General features: G+C 41.7%; 1 protein-coding gene across 1 annotated transcript in view; it reads left to right on the forward strand.

Annotated features, from left to right (window-relative positions):
• Window positions 1–4,030: 4,030 nt before the first annotated feature.
• SNX29 (sorting nexin 29) overlaps window positions 4,031–19,089 on the forward strand; it is a 66,497-nt gene continuing 51,438 nt past the window's right edge. Inside the window, exons 1-6 of the mRNA XM_032231018.1 lie at window positions 4,031–4,131; window positions 10,651–10,715; window positions 12,070–12,122; window positions 15,330–15,454; window positions 16,916–17,096; window positions 18,315–18,385. Coding sequence (XP_032086909.1) covers window positions 4,125–4,131; window positions 10,651–10,715; window positions 12,070–12,122; window positions 15,330–15,454; window positions 16,916–17,096; window positions 18,315–18,385 — 502 coding nt within the window. The 5' untranslated portion in view covers window positions 4,031–4,124. The remainder of the gene's footprint in view (window positions 4,132–10,650; window positions 10,716–12,069; window positions 12,123–15,329; window positions 15,455–16,915; window positions 17,097–18,314; window positions 18,386–19,089) is intronic.

Raw genomic sequence — 19,089 nt, forward strand, 5'->3', positions numbered from 1 at the left:
TTAAGTGGTTACACTTATTTTGTTTTTTTTAATTTCTCACTCGCCTTTCCTTGAACAAGTCTTTTTCTTATATTTTATCCTTACAGCAGCCCTGCGAGGTAGGTTAGGCTGAACGATAGTGGCTGTTTGCCGGCCTTGCTAATTCAATGTTCAATGAAATTTCAGTTTACTTAAAACACATCCAAAGTTTACTCATGCCGGTCCTGAAAATGGTGTTGAGTAAACTGTGGTTCACTGAACACATCAGCATGCTTTAAGAACCGACTGAATCATGGTTCGCTGAGCGCTTTTAAATAAGTGATCCGCCGTCATTTACAAATCACAATGGCAGGGATTTAGGTATTGTGCTCAGCCAAAGTTCAAACGAAGCGTGTTTTGACACTGTGATATAGTAGTAGTAGTAAAACCATGTAGTTTATTGAGTAAACGGATTTTTCAGGCTTTTCAAGTATAATATAGAAGAGAAGAGAATTCTTCACTGGCCAAGTGTGATTGGACACACAAGGAATTTGTCTTTGGTGCATATGCTGTCAGCGTACATAAGGATAAAAAATACATTCATCAAGAATAAAAAGATACAACACTTATGGATAGACAAGGTTACTATTAAGCTATCAAATCGTACTAGGAAACAAATAAAAAAACTATAAATTGAAAGCAACATGGTTACGGTCATAAGTGGGGAGAGATAGATACTAGGAAGGAAGAATAGTAATACAGTCTTAGTAAATTATTTGACAGTGTTGTGGGAATTTGTTAAGCAGAGTGATGGCGTTCAGGGGAAAAAAACTGTCCTTTTGTCTAGTTGTTCTGGTGTGCAGTGCCCTAAAGTGTCATTTCGAGGGGAGAAGTTGAAACAGTTTATGTCCAGGATGTGAGGGGTCTGTAGATATTTTCACAGCCCTCTTTCTGGCTTGTGCAGTATACTGGTCCTCCATGGAAGGCAGGTTGGTAGCCATTGAGAATTGGGAAGAAAACTTTCATGAATGTCACCGGTTGCTGTTTGTCACCATCCCAGCCAGCTTCTGACCAGCAAATCAAGGGGGGGGGGGAGGAAACGGGACTGGATTTTATTTCACTGTGTGATTTACCTGACAATTGTGGTAGAAAAGTCAAAAAAAGTAGGTATGACTCACTTAATATCCACTTGCTTATTCACAAAAAGTTCATTATTGACTTATGGCTGTAAGTCAAGGATTACCTGTAGCTAAAGGTTCCCTTACAGAGCCGAGGTGGCACAGTGGGTAGAGTGCAGTACTGCAGGTCACTTCAGCTGACTGCTATCTGCAGTTCAGTGGTTCAAATCTCACTGGCTCAGGGTTGTCTCAGCCTTCCATCCTTCCGAGGTGGGTAAAATGAGGACCCAGATTGTGGGGGCGATAGGCTGACTCTGTAAACCGCTTAGAGAGGGCTGTGAAAGCCCTTTGAAGCGGTATATAAGTCCAAGTGCTATTGCTATAGCTGATCAGCTGTTGCATTAGGAGTTCTGGTGGCACAGGGATTAGAATGTGGTATTGCAGGCTGACTCTGCCCACAGTCTGGAGTTCGATCCTGACTGGCTCAAGGTGAAGTCTAACTGCTATTGCTATTGCTATCTGAAACCGGAGGGAAAAAATAGAATTGTATACACAGCCCTTGTTTAGTGACCATAATGAGGAATAGCAACTCAGTTATTCAGGAAAGTGGTAGGGAAGCTAAAATACTGTTCTTGTGATCTGGCTTCAGCTTTCCTTTGCTTCACACACCTGTGAAGGTCGTAAAAGTGGGGATTAGTTGTAAAGTTACTCCTTGATCACCATCGAATTATGAGTGGTCCTACATGAGGCAGCCATTAAATGAGGACTATCAGTCATTGTTAGAAAAAGAAGAAAACATTTGAGCTATAATCCATTTTGAAGGTACTACTCCTTTTCCCATCTAATGTATTGTTTGTTTTCCTACTGTCAATGGGATGTCAAAATCAGGAAACTTTTGCACAGGACCATCACTGGATGTCACTCTTGAGCCAAACAATTTTCAAATGAGATTTGTTTGTTGGGAGAGGGAATTAATTTGCTCTAGGGATGTCAGGATGTTAGCTGGACAGTCAGTAATGCTTTAATTAATCATCCTCTATCTGATTGTAGTTAGAAGGAATTTGATTTAACATTTAACCGTCTGGTGATTTTAATTAGAGTGGGTAAGCCTTGCATCATCAGTTCTCACATGAAAGATTTCATCACCAACTGTCAAATTAACGATTTTGCAAGCCACATTACAGAAGATAAATTCCTACATTATGCAAAGTAAGCCTTTTTTTCCTCCACTTGATTATTGATGATGTTGAAATACAAATTCATAACAATCACAAAGAAGAGTATAAACTTTAATCTTTCACCCCGTCTGGAAATGCTGAAGAAAGCTGCAGAGAGTTTTATTTAGGGATCTACTCTCCAAGGTACTGTGCTTCTATTTTCTTACACACAAATAATCTAATGCACCAAGAAAAATAGATTTCACCCCATCTAAAACTAGATTTACAAGCATTTCAGCAGCTGCAACGAAGGAATGAAAACATGGTGCTTGGCTGGCTTCATCTGAGTTTATTGATTTAAGTTTTCTTTATTTAGATGCTGCCCATCTCACCCAAACCCTTTTCTCACTCACCATCTTTTTCTCCAAATTTTGCCCGGCGAGGTGAGGCTGATTATTCCTGCAGCCCTGTGCGTCGAAGTCCCACTTGCCTCAGGTTCTCATCCCCCTCCAAGTTGAGGATAATGAAGCCTATCCTAAAGATGATCCCTGATGCTCCTTCCAAAGCAGAACCTGACAGAAGAATAGAATAGAATGCAGAATAGAGTAGAAGGATAGAGAGAGATAGAATAGAATAGACCAGAGAATAGAGTAGAGAATAGAAGAATAGAGAGAGAATAGATTACACTATAGAGAGAATGGAATTTGAATGGAATGGAATAGAATAATGGAATGAAGAATTAGAATAGAGTAGAAGAATAAAGACAGACTATACTAGACTAGAATGGACTAGAGAATAGAATAAAGAATAGAGAGAGAATAGACTAGATTAGAGAGAATGGAATTAGAATGGAACAGAATAGAACAATGAAATGAAGAATTAGAGTAGAGTAGAGTAGAAGAATAGAGACTAGACTAGACTAGACTAGAATGGACTAGAGAATAGAATAGAGTAAAGAATAGAAGAATAGAGAGAATAGACTAGAGAGAATGGAATTAGAACAGAATAATGGAATGAAGAATTAGATTAGACTAGATTAAATTAGAATAGAATAAGGTAATGAAGAATTAGAATAGAGTAGAAGAATAAAGACAGACTATATTAGACTAGAATGGACTAGAGAATAGAATAAAGAATAAAGAGAGAATAGACTAAATTAGAGAGAGAATGGAATTAGAATGGAGCAGAATAGAATAATGAAATGAAGAATTAGAGTAGAGTAGAAGAATAGAGACAGACTAACTAGACTAGAACGGACTAGAGAATAGAATAGAGTAAAGAATAGAAGAATGGAGATAATAGACTAGAGAGAGAATGGAATTAGAACAGAATAATGGAACGAACAATTAGACTAGACTAGATTAAATTAGAATAGAATAATGGAAGGAAGAATTAGAATAGAATAAGAAACAAAATAAAGGAATAGGAAAGAAATAGAAATTTAAATAAAGAACTGAATAGGGAATGGTATAGCATAGCATGAGCTGGAGGGGACCTTGGAGGTCTTCTAGTCCAACCCCATATACACTCTTTCAGACAGGGGTCCCTTAAGGTCCCTTCCGTCCCTGTTCTTCTCTTTATCCATCCTGGCCTTCCTCGAGATGGGCTGGGTGGGGGCTCCTTTCTCTGGTCCCCCCCTCCCCTTACCCATCCCCACCCAAAGAAGGTGAGCAGCTGACACACACACACACACACACACCCAATCCTCCGCGACTATGATAAACACCGCCTGCCGATGCAGGACGCTTCCGGGTTCCCCCGTATTTTGCTTCCGGGGCGGAGGGTCACTTCCGGCGACGGAGGCGGCTGCCGCCCTGCTCTCGTAGTCCGGGACGGGGGGCGGGGCGGGGTGGAGGGGGAGAGCCCGAGTTGCTCCGGCTTCGCCAGCACCATGAGCGGTGAGTGGGGCTGCCGGTGGGTGGCGGGTTTTTTTTTTGGGGGGGGGGGTTCCCGCTCTCTGGCTGGTACCGAGGATGGGGGGCATGGAGGTGGAGGAGGAGGAGGAAGAGAGGAGGGGGCGCTCTGCACATGACCAGGAGCTCCCTCGCCCCTTAATTAATTAAGACACCCCCCGCTTAATCTTCCATCCCTTCTGCGCTCGGGGCTGTCAAAAGCTCCGCTGGTGCTTGAAACCCCTCCAAAGCTCCCCCGGCACTTGGCGTATGCTCAGAGGCACCCTTGTCCCCCAACTTCCCTTTTCGCTTCTTGCTTTGCTCGCTTTTTGGCTAGCCTTTGCGGGAACGTGGCAGGGCGCTCTGCACTCTCTCAGAGGCACTTTTTCCCTTGCTTGTAAACAGCAGTAGAGTTGGAAGGGACCTTGGAGGTCATCTAGTCCAACCCGCTGCTCTCTCCTGTACTAGGGATTCGAACCGCCGAGCTGTCGACCTTTCTGATCGACAAGCTCAGTGTCTTAGCCAATGAGCTATTCCTGTTGGGGAAAGGGATGGCAGGAAGCGCTCTGTACCGGCTCAGAGGCTCTCTTGCCATTTTTTTTGTAAGGGGGTTAACCAGCCTCGGGGCACTCTGTACGTGTTCATAGGCATTCTGGTTGTTTTCTTAGGTAATTGAGATTCTGGGCACTCTGCCTGCTCAGAGGCATTCTCTGCCAAGTTTTTTGGAAGGGGTTAAGGAGGTTTTGGGCACTCTTGTTGCCAGGGTCTCTGTCCATGTTATTATGGAGTGGATGTGGCCCTGGGCACTCTGTGCCTGCTCAGAGGCATTCTTCTAGTTTGCTTAAGGAGTTGAGTTTCTGGGCACTCTGTACCTGCTCAGAGGCTTTGCCAGTTTTCTTAACGGCTTGAAGAGACTCCGGACTCTTTATAGTAAGCTCTCTGTCAATATACTTCGGTTTCTCTTCTAATGGTATAAATCTTTTATCAATTTTCTTGCTGATGTGACTCTGGGCACTCTGCACCCACTCAGAGACTCTCTGCCACTTTTCTTAAGAGGTTAATGAAGCTTTAAGCACTCTGCGTTTGCTCAGAGTCTGCCAGTTTTCTTAAGGAGTTGACATGGTTATGGCCACTCACGACCTGTTCAGGGGCATCTTCCTATTTTTCTTTCGAAGGAGAGTTTTCAAAAGGCAACACGCCTTTCTTGGTTCTCCCCCCCCCCTGAAGACATTTCGCTTCTCCTCCAAGAATCTTCTTCAGTTGCGTTCAATTAGTTCAGTTCTTCAGAACTGAAGAAACTCCTTGGAGAAGAAGAGAAACATCTTCAAGGAGAAAAAAACCCCCAAGAAAGCCCAGTTGCCTTTCGAAAAAGCACTTTTGGGAAATCAGCCATGACCTGGCTGATTGAGAATCTCCATAGATATCCTCCTATTTCTCTTACTTCTTCGAGGTGTAACCCCTCCTGCGTCTTTCCAAGGGCTGTGATTGTTTTGCTGCAAAGAAGAATTAGAATATTATAAGATCTGGGATAAATTCTATCGATGGTTGGAAGACCCAAAATAAGCAATGACTAAGATTTATAGAATGGAGAGTAGAATTATGTATGAAATCCTAACAGTGAAAATGTATAAGACAGGAACAAAAGGAACATGGATGGAAATAGGATATCCTTATATTTGTAAATGCTGAATAGACCAATTGTAAATAAGTATGGTGGTTATAATACTTAACTTTATATTCTAGTATGTATGGCAAAGACACCGTGTCCAATGTTTTAATGTGTGTTTAATAAAAAACTTTTTAAAATAATAAAAAGAAAGAAAGTGAAAATGAAAGGTTAAGTCTTCTGTTAAACTTCAACTTGCTGTCTGAACTGGCCTTGAAACAGTTTTTCAGAGCTAAATGATGTGATGCTGGCGTGTTGGCTGCAAATTTCCTTTTTTATGCTGGAGATGGAGTGGATGTCAGGATGTGTAGTTACTTGGCATTAGAACTGCTCAAGCAGATTTTGTTTTTAATGAAACCATAAAGCGTGCACTCAGGCAGGAAATTCAGATTCATTTATTTGCACAATCACAAACGCATTCAGTTGCTTCTGATAGCTTCACATTTCACTACAGTTACTTTAAATATGTAGGGATGCGGTGGCTTAGTGGCTAAGACGCTGAGCTTGCCGATCAGAAAGGTTGGCAGTTCGAATTCCTAGCGCGGCGTAATGGAGTGAGCTCCCGTCACTTGTCCCAGCTTCTGCCAACCTAGCAGTTCAAAAGCACATTAAGAAATGCAAGTAGAAAAATAGGAGCCACCTTTGGTGGGAAGGGAACAGCATTCTGTGTGCCTTCGGCATTGAGTCATGGCGGCCACATGACCACGGAGACGTCTTCGGACAGCGCTGGCTCTTGGGCTTTGAAATGGAGATGAGCACCGCCCCCTAGAGTTGGGAACAACTAGCACATATATGCGAGCAGCATATAAATGTAATCAAATCAAAATCTTTGTCTTTATCTTACTTTAAATATTTGTTTACCTCTTGAGGGAATCGGCTGGAAAGGATCAACAGCATTTTTAAAAAATATTTTTAAAATTAATTTTATATTTATTACGTTTCTTAATGCTTAATAAACACTCTGTTGTCTGGGTATTTAAATTGCTTGACAATATAAACTCCCTTCTTACTTTTCACCCGTTTTTCCCAACCATTGGGTAAAATAAGTTCCATGTTTGATAATATTCTGAGTCTTCTTTCTGTTTGATTTTCAATGTAAGTCTATCCATTTGTGCACAATCTAATATCTTCTTAATTATCTCTTCATCTTGCGGTATTTTTTTTCACTTTTCCCATATTGTGCAAAAATAATCCTCGCTGCTGTTAAGGCCTGCGTGCACTCAGGCAGAAAATACAGATTCATTTATTTGCACACTCACAAACACTTTCAATCACTTTTGATAGCTTCACTTTTCACTACAGTTACTTTAAACATTTGTTTACCTCTTGAGGGAACAACCCCATTTTTGTGTGCCTGTTGTTGTATTTGAGTAACTTTGTTTCTTACGCTGACTTGATATTTTTACATTGCTGTGCTTAATGTTGCTTAGTAAGCAAACTTGCTTGTAGGAGAACGTGGATACTATCGTTTCAAATATCCTTTAACTCCCTCTGCAAATGGACTGGCGTAGCTGAATCCCATCTGTTACTTTAGGAAAATATCTGGATCTCAGTAGAATTTTTTTTAAAAAAAAGCTTGCCTTTTGAAAGAAAAACTTAGGTTTGCAAGCATGCTGTTATTACATTACAGTTTAAATGACTTTCCTCCTAGCTTCCATTTAGAATATATCAGAATATCACTGTGGTATCCATAACACCAACTGAGAAGCAGTGGCTTAGAAGATGCTCTTAATTAAACACTTCATGCGTTTAATCCTCCCCCCTTCTGTTATATTGAAAATTAACATCTGTTGGCAAACAGCCTTAATTCCTTACTTCCTTTTTACCACATATCAAGAAGAGAATCTCGTGGGAACTGAGGGATTTTTGACAATGGAGATATATCCCTAATATAATTTTGCAAGTCATGTACTCTGGAGCAGCAATTATTCATCTAAACACAACAATTTGATACCTGTACTTTGTGTAGAGTCACCTAATGCACTCTAGCTGAATTGTTGATGTGTTGAGGCTTGTTGAGGAATAAAATGGGCAGCAGCTGAGTAAGGATGAAAAGTAGTAGACAGAAATTTGATATCAGAAATGACTGCCCTTTCTTTCCTTCCCCCCTACCTCCCTGCTTCCTTGAAATCTTTAGGGAATAATTGGTGATTTATATAGAAATAAGCTCGGGCCAGGAGTCCAAAGTTGGAATGTGTAGTTCTCAGGAATCGGACGAGTGTGACAGAATGCAAAATGAGCAACTTAGCTAACGGACGCTGGGGAACGGAATGGATGTTTCTGATTATTCAGCCATTATTAACAATCTCCATAAAGGCTGATTAGGTTTTTGCTTCGCAATCTTTCTTGTTCTACTTGAAACCCCCATAGATTAATTCTGAGACACTTCAACATGTAGAAGTTGCTATACATTTTGCCTGTGTGTATGTATATATATATGGTTAGCTGATGAGTCCCCTCGGGGAAAAGGGCGGCATAGAAATATAATAAATTCAATTCAATTCAATGAGAGCTAAATAGCTTGAAATAGATCTATACTAGTCTCCCTTTATTTATTTATCAGCACAAATACAACAAAATGTAACAAAAAGGCAACAGTAAAAATATTGAGTTTCTGCCTGGATGGTCTCTTGTGACGAGCCGAAGGACAGAGAATGAAAGTAGTGACCTTCCTCCCATATTTGGGCATACCGGGGGTTGTAAAAGAAATCTAATAGATATCTTTCACCCTGGCTTCGCTGATAATAAAATAAAAATAAAATAAATAATGGATAAGAGCCTGTGGCCTAATGGCTAAGAAGTCTGCCTAGTATGTAATATAGCCCAGGTTCAAATCCCAGTAAGGGTATGGCTAGCTGATGAGAGCTAAATAGCTTGAAATAGATCTATACTAGTCTCCCTTTATTTATTTATCAGCACAAATATACATATACATATACATCATATACATATACATACATACATACATACATACATACATACATACATACATACATATATTGCAGTTCCCATAGACCAGTGGTCACCCACTGGTGGTCCGCAGGAAAATTATTTGCATTTTTTTATATTGCACTAAATCAGGGGTCCTCCAACTACGCCCCCCCCCCAGCCCGGATACGTGCAATTAACATTTGAGTTGCTACAGAGTTCAGTTTTGAAGACTACCTGTCGTTGACCTTCGGGAATAGCATCCCACAGACAAGCTGTGCCATGTCGGGTTTTAAAGGCGATGATTTTAGTATAACTTAACCAAGGCTGCTCTTGGCTGAATAAGAATTGAGAAAAGGACACGTGAGATTGTGGGGTGAGAACTCCTGCATGTGTTCACTCAGATCTTATGGAATATGCTGCCTTGTGTAGTTTCACCAATTAAAAAAAAAACGGGGAGGAAAAGTGATATTGAATGTAGTATCCTTTATGAAGGGATGCGGTGGCTCAGTGTTCCCCCTAGAGCCAGGAACAACTAGCACACATGTCCAGGGGAAACTTTACCTTTATTAACTTGCAGTATCCTTTAAAATGTTTTGGACTTTAGACAGCTGGTATTTTCTTCTGGGATAATATGAACTGTTAAGGTTTTATTTCACACTTGGAATGCTGCATTCTGTTTTGGTCGCCACGATGTAGAAAAGATGTGTAGACTCTAGAAACAGTGCAGAGAAGAGCAACAAAGATGATTGGGGGGCTGGAGCCTAAAACATATGAAGAACGGTTGCAGGAACTGGGTGTGTCTAGTCTAATAGAAAGAAGGACTAGGGGAGACATGATAGCAGTCTTCCAATATCTCAGGGGTTGCCACAAAGAAGAGGGAGTCAAGCTATTCTCCAAAGCACCCGAGGGTAGGACAAGAAGCAATGGGTGGAAACTAATCAAAGAGAGAAGCAACTTAGAACTGAGGAGAAATTTCCTGACAGTGAGAACAATTAATCAGTGGAACAGCTTGCCTCCAGAAGTTGTGAATGCCCCAACACTGGAAGCCTTTAAGAAGATGTTGGATAGCCATTTGTTTGAAGTGGTGTAGGGTTTCCTGCCTAGGCAGGGGGTTGGACTAGAAGACCTCCAAGGTCCCTTCCAACTCTGCTATCGTATTGTATTATTCAAGACTATTCATGTTTCATTTTGCTTCTTGATAATCCTTTCGCCTCTGCTCCAAGATGGGCACCCAAGCCTGTTATTAGAAGTGGATTATGGGGCTAGAAATCTGCACTTCTCAATAAATGGCAAATGCACAACATTTCTTTCTGCAATATATCAAGCGTGCCAACTAACCTTCTCACTTTTGCTTACTCTGGTTGTGTTATGGTGCTCTCTCTCTCTCTCTCTGTCTGTCTCTCCCTCCATCCCTGCGTGTCTTGTGTGTGTGTGTTTGTAGAGATTGTTCAATTAGCTTCCAAGGAACTGGGATTGTTTAGGATAGGGATCATCAACCTTAAACATTCAAACAGCACAAAGGTCCTAACGGGAAACACCCCCCCCGACCCCCAGTTCAATTCTGAAGCCGACCGGAAGTCCAGTTCCCCCACCATAGAGTCTCCTCCTAGCACGGCGTCCTTTTCCCTCTGCTGACCAGAAATCTGGTTTCCCCCACCATAGAGTCTCCTCCTAGCACTGCATCCTTTTTTCTCTATCTGTCCTAACCAAAAGCCCTATCAATTGTGGAGCCGATCGGTGACAGGGAGCCACAGCAGAGGGATGAAAAAGCCACATGCGGCTCCAGAGCCACAGGTTGCTGACCCCTGGTTTAGGAGAAAAGGAAAAAAAAACCAGTTTTGCCAAGTCGTGTTTCATTCATTCTCCCCTCGCTGGAAATGGGAAGAATATTTAAGATATCATAACACGTGTGTGTTCTTGAATTTTAGGGCTGCAGAACAGTGTTGACCGAAGACAGTTTTTACTTGAGCGCTTACTGGATGCGGTTAAACAGGTGAGAAATGGAAAGTTCACCTGTTTGAAGTTACGATGATATGGGGGGGGGGGGGGGAAGTGTCTTCTGTCCAATTCTCGCACTTAAAAAATTTGCAGCATTTCCTGCTTTTCCTTTCTTTTTAAAAAAAAATAATTGTTTATTTATGATTTCAATGAGGGCGTTTTGGTTATTTTCATTATTATTATTATTATTATTATTATTATTATTATACAATTGTATCACAGCGGCCAGTTGTTTCGCCGGATTTGGCATTGGTTACTAGTCGGGCACCACCCAGCGGTATTATTATATATTATTTTCGTAATATGCGTGCAGATCCAAGCAGTGCGGCTTTTTGCATTTGACTGATGGTGATTTTGTCAATTTTTAACTGTTTCAAATGTAATTCCAGTGCTTTTGGAATAGCACCCAGTGTGCCAATTACCACTGGGATTACCACTGCTGGTTTGTGCCACAGTCGTTGAATTTCGATTTTTAAGTCCTGGTATTTTGCGATTTTTTCATGTTCCTTCTCGGCGACCCTGCTATCACCTGGTATTGCAATGTCTATGATTGTGACTTTATTTTTTTCTCAACCAGTGTGATGTCTGGTGTATTATGCTCCAGTATTATTATTATTACTATTATTATTTAATATACATTTATATCATCTTTGCTACAATTCTACATCTTTTAAATATCCATTATGTTTCTTTTATCTATACATATATGCCTTATGCATCTGTGTGTATGTGTGTGTGTGTGTATTCTATTTCCCTGAAAATAAGTCCTCCCCTGAAAATAAGCCCTCCCCAAAAATATTGCAACACAGCAGCAGCCATGAGGTGACCAAAATTTTGAATTTTACTGTTACTATCTTCCTTCCGTCGTGCAAACTGCCCAGTCACATGACCCCCCACAGCCACGCCCACAAAGCCACACCCACAGAACCAGTAGTAAAAAAATTTGAATTCCACCACTGGGTGGGGGGCACTGAGGATCAGTTTGTAGCACCAAGGGGGGTGGGCTGAAAAAGTTTGGGAACCACTGGTATACACAGACAGATAGACAGACAGACAGACACACGCACACACACACACATACATTTTTACATATCTTCTATCTCTATTAATTCCATACAATACATCTTTTTTATACATGTGATCATATTTCATACTATTTTTATATGCAATATATTTTTCCCTCTTGCTAATTCTGCAGTTTTGTATTTGTATCACGCTTTTCTTTCCTTGTTGTTTTTTTTTAAAAAAATAATAATTCTGGTGTTTAAAATTGTACGTGTGCAAACTGTTAAGTACATGAAAGTTAATCCCAGCCTCTTCGTTGTTAACGCACACACATTGCCTTACAGTGCCAGATCCGATTTGGGGGAAGGAAAGAGATCGCTTCTGATTCAGACAGCAGGTAAGTTGGAAATAGCATGAATTTATTTTTATTTTTGAATGAGAAATTCCATCTGCAGGCGTTTGACGATGGGCATGAACTCCCAAGTGAGACTGAGAGCCTCCGCAATGGAGGAGGATCACCTGTGCTTTTCAGTGCCTTATTTTGTATTCCTCAACCAAATCTGTCCATGATTATTGTTGGTTGGGGATGTGATTTCTTCCCTGTTCTGGCAGAAACTTGTTCTGACCGAGGCTTCCCGAGAGCATTTTGTCCCAACAAAAACCCCTTTTTTATTCATTGACTGTGAATTCTGCTCATTCACATCCTGCAAAGTCTTTCAAGGGAGGATTTACAATCACAGACCTTATCTGGCTTGGAGAGCTGCCAGACCGATATCTGCAAAACTTGACAAGGAGCCTCGGAGAGTCACCAACCATTTAAGCGGATTATTATGGGAATCCCTTGAAAGGTATTATACAGCAGGGAATTTATCTTACGTGTGCAGAGAGAGAGAGAGAGAAAAGGGATTATATCTCTGCACCTCCTTGCAAATTCTTATGGGGGGCCAGGGTGGATTTCTTTTAAATGAAGTCGATTGAAATCACGATTGAAATCACTAATAAAAAGGCTTAATTCAAATCAATTCGGAAATCATTATTTTTAAAGAGCAACTATCCTCTCTGTCCCACATCGGATTCTCCTCTGTCCCGCTGTTGATTCACCGACAGTCCCAATATTGCAGAATAGACAGCTATTCTTACCTAACTTAAGCTCCATTTCATGCGGAATAAACTAAAATATGAATGTAAACTTAAATAGAAAACTATCATTAGGTAGAATTTTACTCCAAAAGTAGTTTATTAAAATTTTTGATACAAAATAAAAAAAAAATCCAAATTAAATTTAAAAAAAAAAAACAGATTTCATTTACTGTATTTTTCGGAGTATAAGACGCACCTTTTTCCCTCAAAAAAGAGACTGAAAATCTGGGTGCATCTTATACACTGAATACAGCATTTTTTGCCTCCTGAAGCTCCACCTCCACCAAAATGACCATGCATAGCGTTTTGGAGGCTTCCAAAGAGCTCCTGGGGGCTGGGGAGGGCAGAAATGAGCGAAAAATGAGCCTTTTTTGCTCAATTTTGCCTCCCCCGCATTCTACAAGCCTCCTAAAGGCTATTCATGCCCTTATTTTGAAAATAAAAAGGGGCCATTTTGGGGAGATCTGCAGAGTGTAAAACCCTTTTTTTTAAAAAATTGCCTCTTCAAAATCTTGGTGCGTCTTATACTCCGAAAAATGCGGTGCTTATTTTTTTAAAAAATTGATTTTTATCCACCCTGGCAGGGGCTCTGGGCCCCCCGATTTCCACTGAGCTTTGAGGAAGTTGATGTAAGAAGTTTTCACACCCTGCAGTTTCTCTTCTCTGATTTTGGGGTTAGGGACCTAACGCTTACCAGTAATTTTTAGGGGATTCCTGTTGTTATGGTGTGGTTGCATCCCATCTGTTTCTCCAGAAAAGCAACTGTGCTTTGAAATCTCGTTCCTCTTCTTCTTCTGTTTCCTTTTCACGTCAGGACTATTATAAAATGAAGCTGCAGGGACGAGGCAGTTTATGCCTTGCCGTGCATATTCAGTGTTTAGAAAACTTTCAAGTCCTTGATAAGAAATCTATACACAGAATTAGGAAGGGAGGTTTTTTGCCCCCCCAAGTTTTTATTTTTATTTTGTTTTAATACAGTTTTACGCATATTATAGAAACAAAGTGTTGACTGGATCTTCCCTGTTACGTCCTCTCATTTACATGATCCATTTTACATCACACCTTGGTTTCCACTTTCAGCCAAAGTACTTCCTTCCATTATTTTCCTTTTTTTATATACTCAATTGCCCCCTCAAAAATTGCACCAAATTATCGTTTCAAAATTCTCTATTGGTCTATTTTACTATAAACAATATATATCCTCTAGTTACGTTTTGATGTAGAGAGCATTTCTTTCACTTTTTTTTTGCAATTAACAATATATTATGCTTTCTTTATTTCTTCATTAGTTGCATAACAATATCAATCATACTACTATTCCCTTCAATCCACTAATACAAATCTTTTTCTCAGGAAGAGAGGATTGTAGCTGTGGAGCGGGAATTACCCTTGATTATCTTCACTGAATATGTGGTTTGAATGTTTTCCTTCCTGAAACTGAGCAAAAGAGAGAAGGGACTTTCCTTTCTCATCCTAGGCTGGTGTTTCTCATCTCTGAGAACTTTGGCCTATAGCCAGCATAGCTTTCAGCAGAGTCGGACAGTGAGGAGGTTGGGGAGGAACATGGGCCAGTCCTGGGGCTGAGGATAGCTCTGACGAGGGCTCTGCGTTGGAGGCAGAGAGGGAGCTAGACAGCAGTGAGGCAGAGGAACAGCTGGAGCCTGTTCCCAGTGTGCACATATGCAGAGCTGCCAGAAGACAAGAACAAGTAAGAAAGGAGGGTCGACTTGGGAGTAAAGCCACACCTTGGAGGTGATTGGCCCCTCCTATAGGAAACAAAAGAGGAGCGAATGGGGAGGGGGCTTTTGCAGGAAACAATTTGTTCCTTCGGTCGTTTTAAGAGTGGAAAGTTCTGTTTGTGACTATAAGAGACTCTGTGCCAAGTTTCGCCTTGCCCTGCGTTTGGAAACTAGTTACCTGGCAGCTCTCCAAGCGAGATAAGGTTTGTGTTGATAAACATTCCTCTGAAAGACTGTTTATTAAGCCTTGCGCACTGTGAATGAAAGGAATTCACAGTGGTGTAAATAAAAGAGGTTTTTAAGGAAACCTAAGTCAGAACACCAATGCAAAGAGGAAACATGCCAGCAGTTTGGGGAGAGGCGTCATGCTGACCATGCCCACCAAGTTGCCCCCCTGCCCCCCAAAGTCAACTACAGCCCTGATGCGGCTCCCAATGAAATTGAGTTTGATACCCCTGCCTTAGGACATATTGAAAAAGTACTTCTCCCCCCCCCCTCTCTCCCAACATAAAACCATGGAAGGAGGATTCTCTTAATCCTGCCCACGATGCCCGTTTGATAGTTTATTGTGCCTCCCGTGGGATGTTTTCCCACCCTAAGCTTGAACCCCTGCGCCACCTTGGCATCAGCAGGCGCCGGTTCACCCCTCTTGCCTTTGCAAATTAGCTCTCGGTCTCCGCTTCCTTCCATTTTGCACAGCGTTTCCCATTCAATCTGTTTTCCAGAGTTACGTGCCTCTGTGCGCAGTTCGAGTCCGTCCTTCAGCATGGTTTAAAGAGGACCCGGGGTTTAGCGTTAACCGCCGCCGCCATCAAGCAAGTCACCGGTTTCTCCACTAAAACGGAAATGGGTAAATGCAGCCTTTTAAGCATGCTTGCCTCTTCCTTAACAATGCTTCGGCAGTCTTTCTTCCGTGCGTGAATTGTGGGAGTTGAAGTCCGGATGTGATTTCTGGGAATTCTGGGAGTTGAAGTCCACACATCATAGAGTAGCTGGCTAGGAAATTCTTCCAACACATCTTAAAACCTCCAAAGGTTGAGAAACACTGTCCTAATGCGATTGGCTGTGGGCCCTTTTAAATTTTACTGCTATTATATGAGATCAACTCCGCATTGGTGACAGGAAGGGCATCTGGCCAGTCATCACTCAGCTCCATTCAGTTGCCCAGACTCCACAAGGGATTATGGAGCCATTAAAAGATGATGGATTATGATTTTCAACTTTTTTTTTTTAACGATTTGAGATTTATAACAGTGGCAGTGGATAGGTATTGGGACACGGTAGCACAATGGCTAAGATGCTGAGCTTGTCAATCAGAAAGGTCGGCGGTTCGAATCCCTAGCGCCTCGTAACGGGGTGAGCTCCCGTTCCTTGTCCTGGCTTCTGCCAACCTTGCAATTCGAAAGCACGTAAAAAATGCAAGTAGAAAAATAGGGACCATCTTTGGTGGGAAGGTATTGTGGCCCAACAGGAGCCGTTGGAGCTGCCACCAGACTCCAACAGCGAGGGGCCCTCTGAGTCGGCTCTGGAGGATGTGGAGGACCCTGGACAGGGTTCCGACTCCGAGCAGGGCGCAGAGAGGCTGGTTGGCCACCAGGAGGCACCTGAGCCTTGGACCAGTGGGGAGGAGACAAGGGAGAGTGATCCGGACGCCAGTAGTGAGTTGTTCCTGGATGCACGCCATCGAAGAGCTAATAGGCATAAGGAACAGTTGCACAGTTACAGGAGGTAATTGCACTCAGCTGGTGGTCATTAGGCTCCTCTCCAGACTATAAAAAGACTACTTGTGCACATGCCCCTCTTTGCAGAAGTCAACACATTGACTAAAAATTGGAGGACTTTTGTAACTACCTTGGCAGGCTGGATTGCTGCCAAGGTTTGTCTGAGTTGCTGCCAAGGTCCTTATCTGTTTGTTATGCTTGGCTTTTAGCCACCGAGGTTTTAGTTACTTGCTATTAAAGTACATTCCAGTTAAGTTTGTCTCGGCATTCGTTACAGAACAGAGGAGGGGGTCAGAACAGAAGGTAACAGTGTTCCGTGCATCTTTGGCAGCCACATGACCACAGAGATGTCTTCGGACAGGGCTGGCTCTCTTTGGCTTTGAAACGGAGATGAGCACTGCCCTCTAGAGTCGGGAACGACTAGCACATATGTGCGAGGGGAACCTTTACCTATAAGTATTGGGAATATAGAAATTGATTGATTGAGGGTTCTGTGGTCTCCATCCATTCTTCGCTGCCCAGAGTTGTGATATTGAGATGGGTAGACAAAACATCAAGCGTACTTACGAATCTACATTTTTCCTCCCCAGAATCCATATTCTGGTATTATGTGAAAGAAGTTCTTAATAAACATGAACTGCAACGTTTCTATTCTCTGAGGAATATCACTACGGATACGGGGCGAGGCCGGGCTTGGCTACGCTGTGCTCTCAATGAACATTCTCTAGAAAGATATTTGCACATGTTGCTCGCAGATAAAAACCATCTTAGGTAAGTTTTCTAAATGCTCTTCTTCACGGGGGAAGGTTTTGAAAGGGAGTGGAGTTGGTGGGGCGCAGGTGGAGGCGGAGCTTGGTTGTTTTCTGGCAGATGTTTTATTACCCAAATAGGTAACATCATCAGTGTTAGAAGGGAGTGGAGTTGGGAAGGAGGCAGTAGGAGGCAGAGGAGGTGGAGCTTGGTTGTTTTCTGGCAGATGTTTCATTACCAAACTAGATGACAGCAATACTACTACTACTACTACTACTACTACTACTACTAATAACAATAATAATAATAATAATAATAAATGGACATCATACATCTTAAGAAGGTACTTGGTTGATACCTAGGATGCTGGTAGCAACCCGTATCAACCATTAGCACCAGTCAGTGATATTTGTAATGAATTTTGAACGTTCAATTGACTGAGTTTCATGTTTAATGGACAAAGTAAATAATAATAATAATTATTATCAATAATAATAGTTGAAAAGAAAAAAGTATGGTTCATTGACATTGCAATACCTGGAGATGCACGAATTGAAGATAAACAGCAAGAAAAAATCACAAAGTACCGGGACTTGCAAATTGAAGTTGAGCGACCGTAGAAAAAGAAATCGTCTATTGTCCCAATTGTAATTGGAGCCCTTGGAGCAATACCTAAAGGGCTACCTCGCTATTTGGAAATTCTAAATTTTCCGGACTTGAACATTCTGAGTTTACAAAAAACCACCCTACTTGGAACAGCTTATATCTTCCGATGTTACCTTAACAGTTCCTAGGTCCTTGGTTAGGACTCGAGCTGTTGAGCTACCAACCAGCCCCAAAGGCTGTGAATGTCACCAAAGATTAAAATAATAATAATAATAATAATAATAATAATAATAATAATAATAATAAATGGACACCATACATCTTAAGAAGGTACGTGATTGATACCTAGGACGCTGGCAGCAACCCGTATCAACCATTACCACCAGTCAATGGTATTTGTGATGCATTTTTGAATGTTCAGTTGGCTGAGTTTCATGTTTAATGAATAAAACAGATAGTCGTTTGTCTGAAATTGTACTGGATCTCCTGCCATGAGCAAAGATTCAGACTAGAAATCCTCCCAAGCTCCTACTACAGATAGTCCTTGACTTATGACAGTTGAGCCCAAAATTTCCACTGCTAAGCAAGACAGTTGTTACTACTTTTCTTTTTAACCCTGCCTTTTGTCTTCAGTGTCTTCTATGAAGACTGGTCCTTCTTGATGGATGAGGAACGATCCAGTATGATTCCCACCATGGCAGCTGGTAAGCGTGGCCCAATGTCCTAGGCAGCTTTAAAAGCTTCTGGGTTCGTTCGTTGTCCAGCTATGATTTAAGCAAATCATTTAAGCTGTTAACTTTATTTTATATATTTACTAGCTGATAACCCAGCATTACCCGGGTATTTATGTATCCCAACCCTGTATTAGACAGGTATGGTCATGTCAAGTGGCAACGTAAGCATGGAATGGGCTGTCCTCCCTCCTTCCAGGAACGTCGCCTGAAGTGGCGATGGCAAGAGCAACTTCTCCCTGAGCCCTGATTTCGGCGACGATTAAATTAGTTAAAAGTGGTTTCCCTCTGCCCCCTGAAGCATAATTTCTAATGTTAGATTTTCCCCTTTACCAGAGGGAGCCCCCTTGTAGAATACTGTGCAGCTGTTACCATGCCAACTCCACTGTGCTGCACAGTAGAAGCCATTTTAAGATAGTACAGTAGAAGCTATTTTAAGGCACAACAGGCTGTATCTTAACAGAACACATGTCCCGATGGGTGTTAGGGGTGTCTTATCGCTACAGTATTTGTTTCCAGAGACTAAGTCATCTGTTTGCCAAATTTGGTTGAAATTGTTGTAGGCGTTCCAGAGTTATGCTGGAATATACACACATACATACGTACATACAGACATACAGACAGAGCGATAGAAGAAGATAGAAGAAATATACATACATACATACATACATACATTG

The sequence above is a fragment of the Thamnophis elegans genome, chromosome 14 (genome assembly GCF_009769535.1).
Source record: "Thamnophis elegans isolate rThaEle1 chromosome 14, rThaEle1.pri, whole genome shotgun sequence".
NCBI lineage: Eukaryota > Metazoa > Chordata > Lepidosauria > Squamata > Colubridae > Thamnophis > Thamnophis elegans.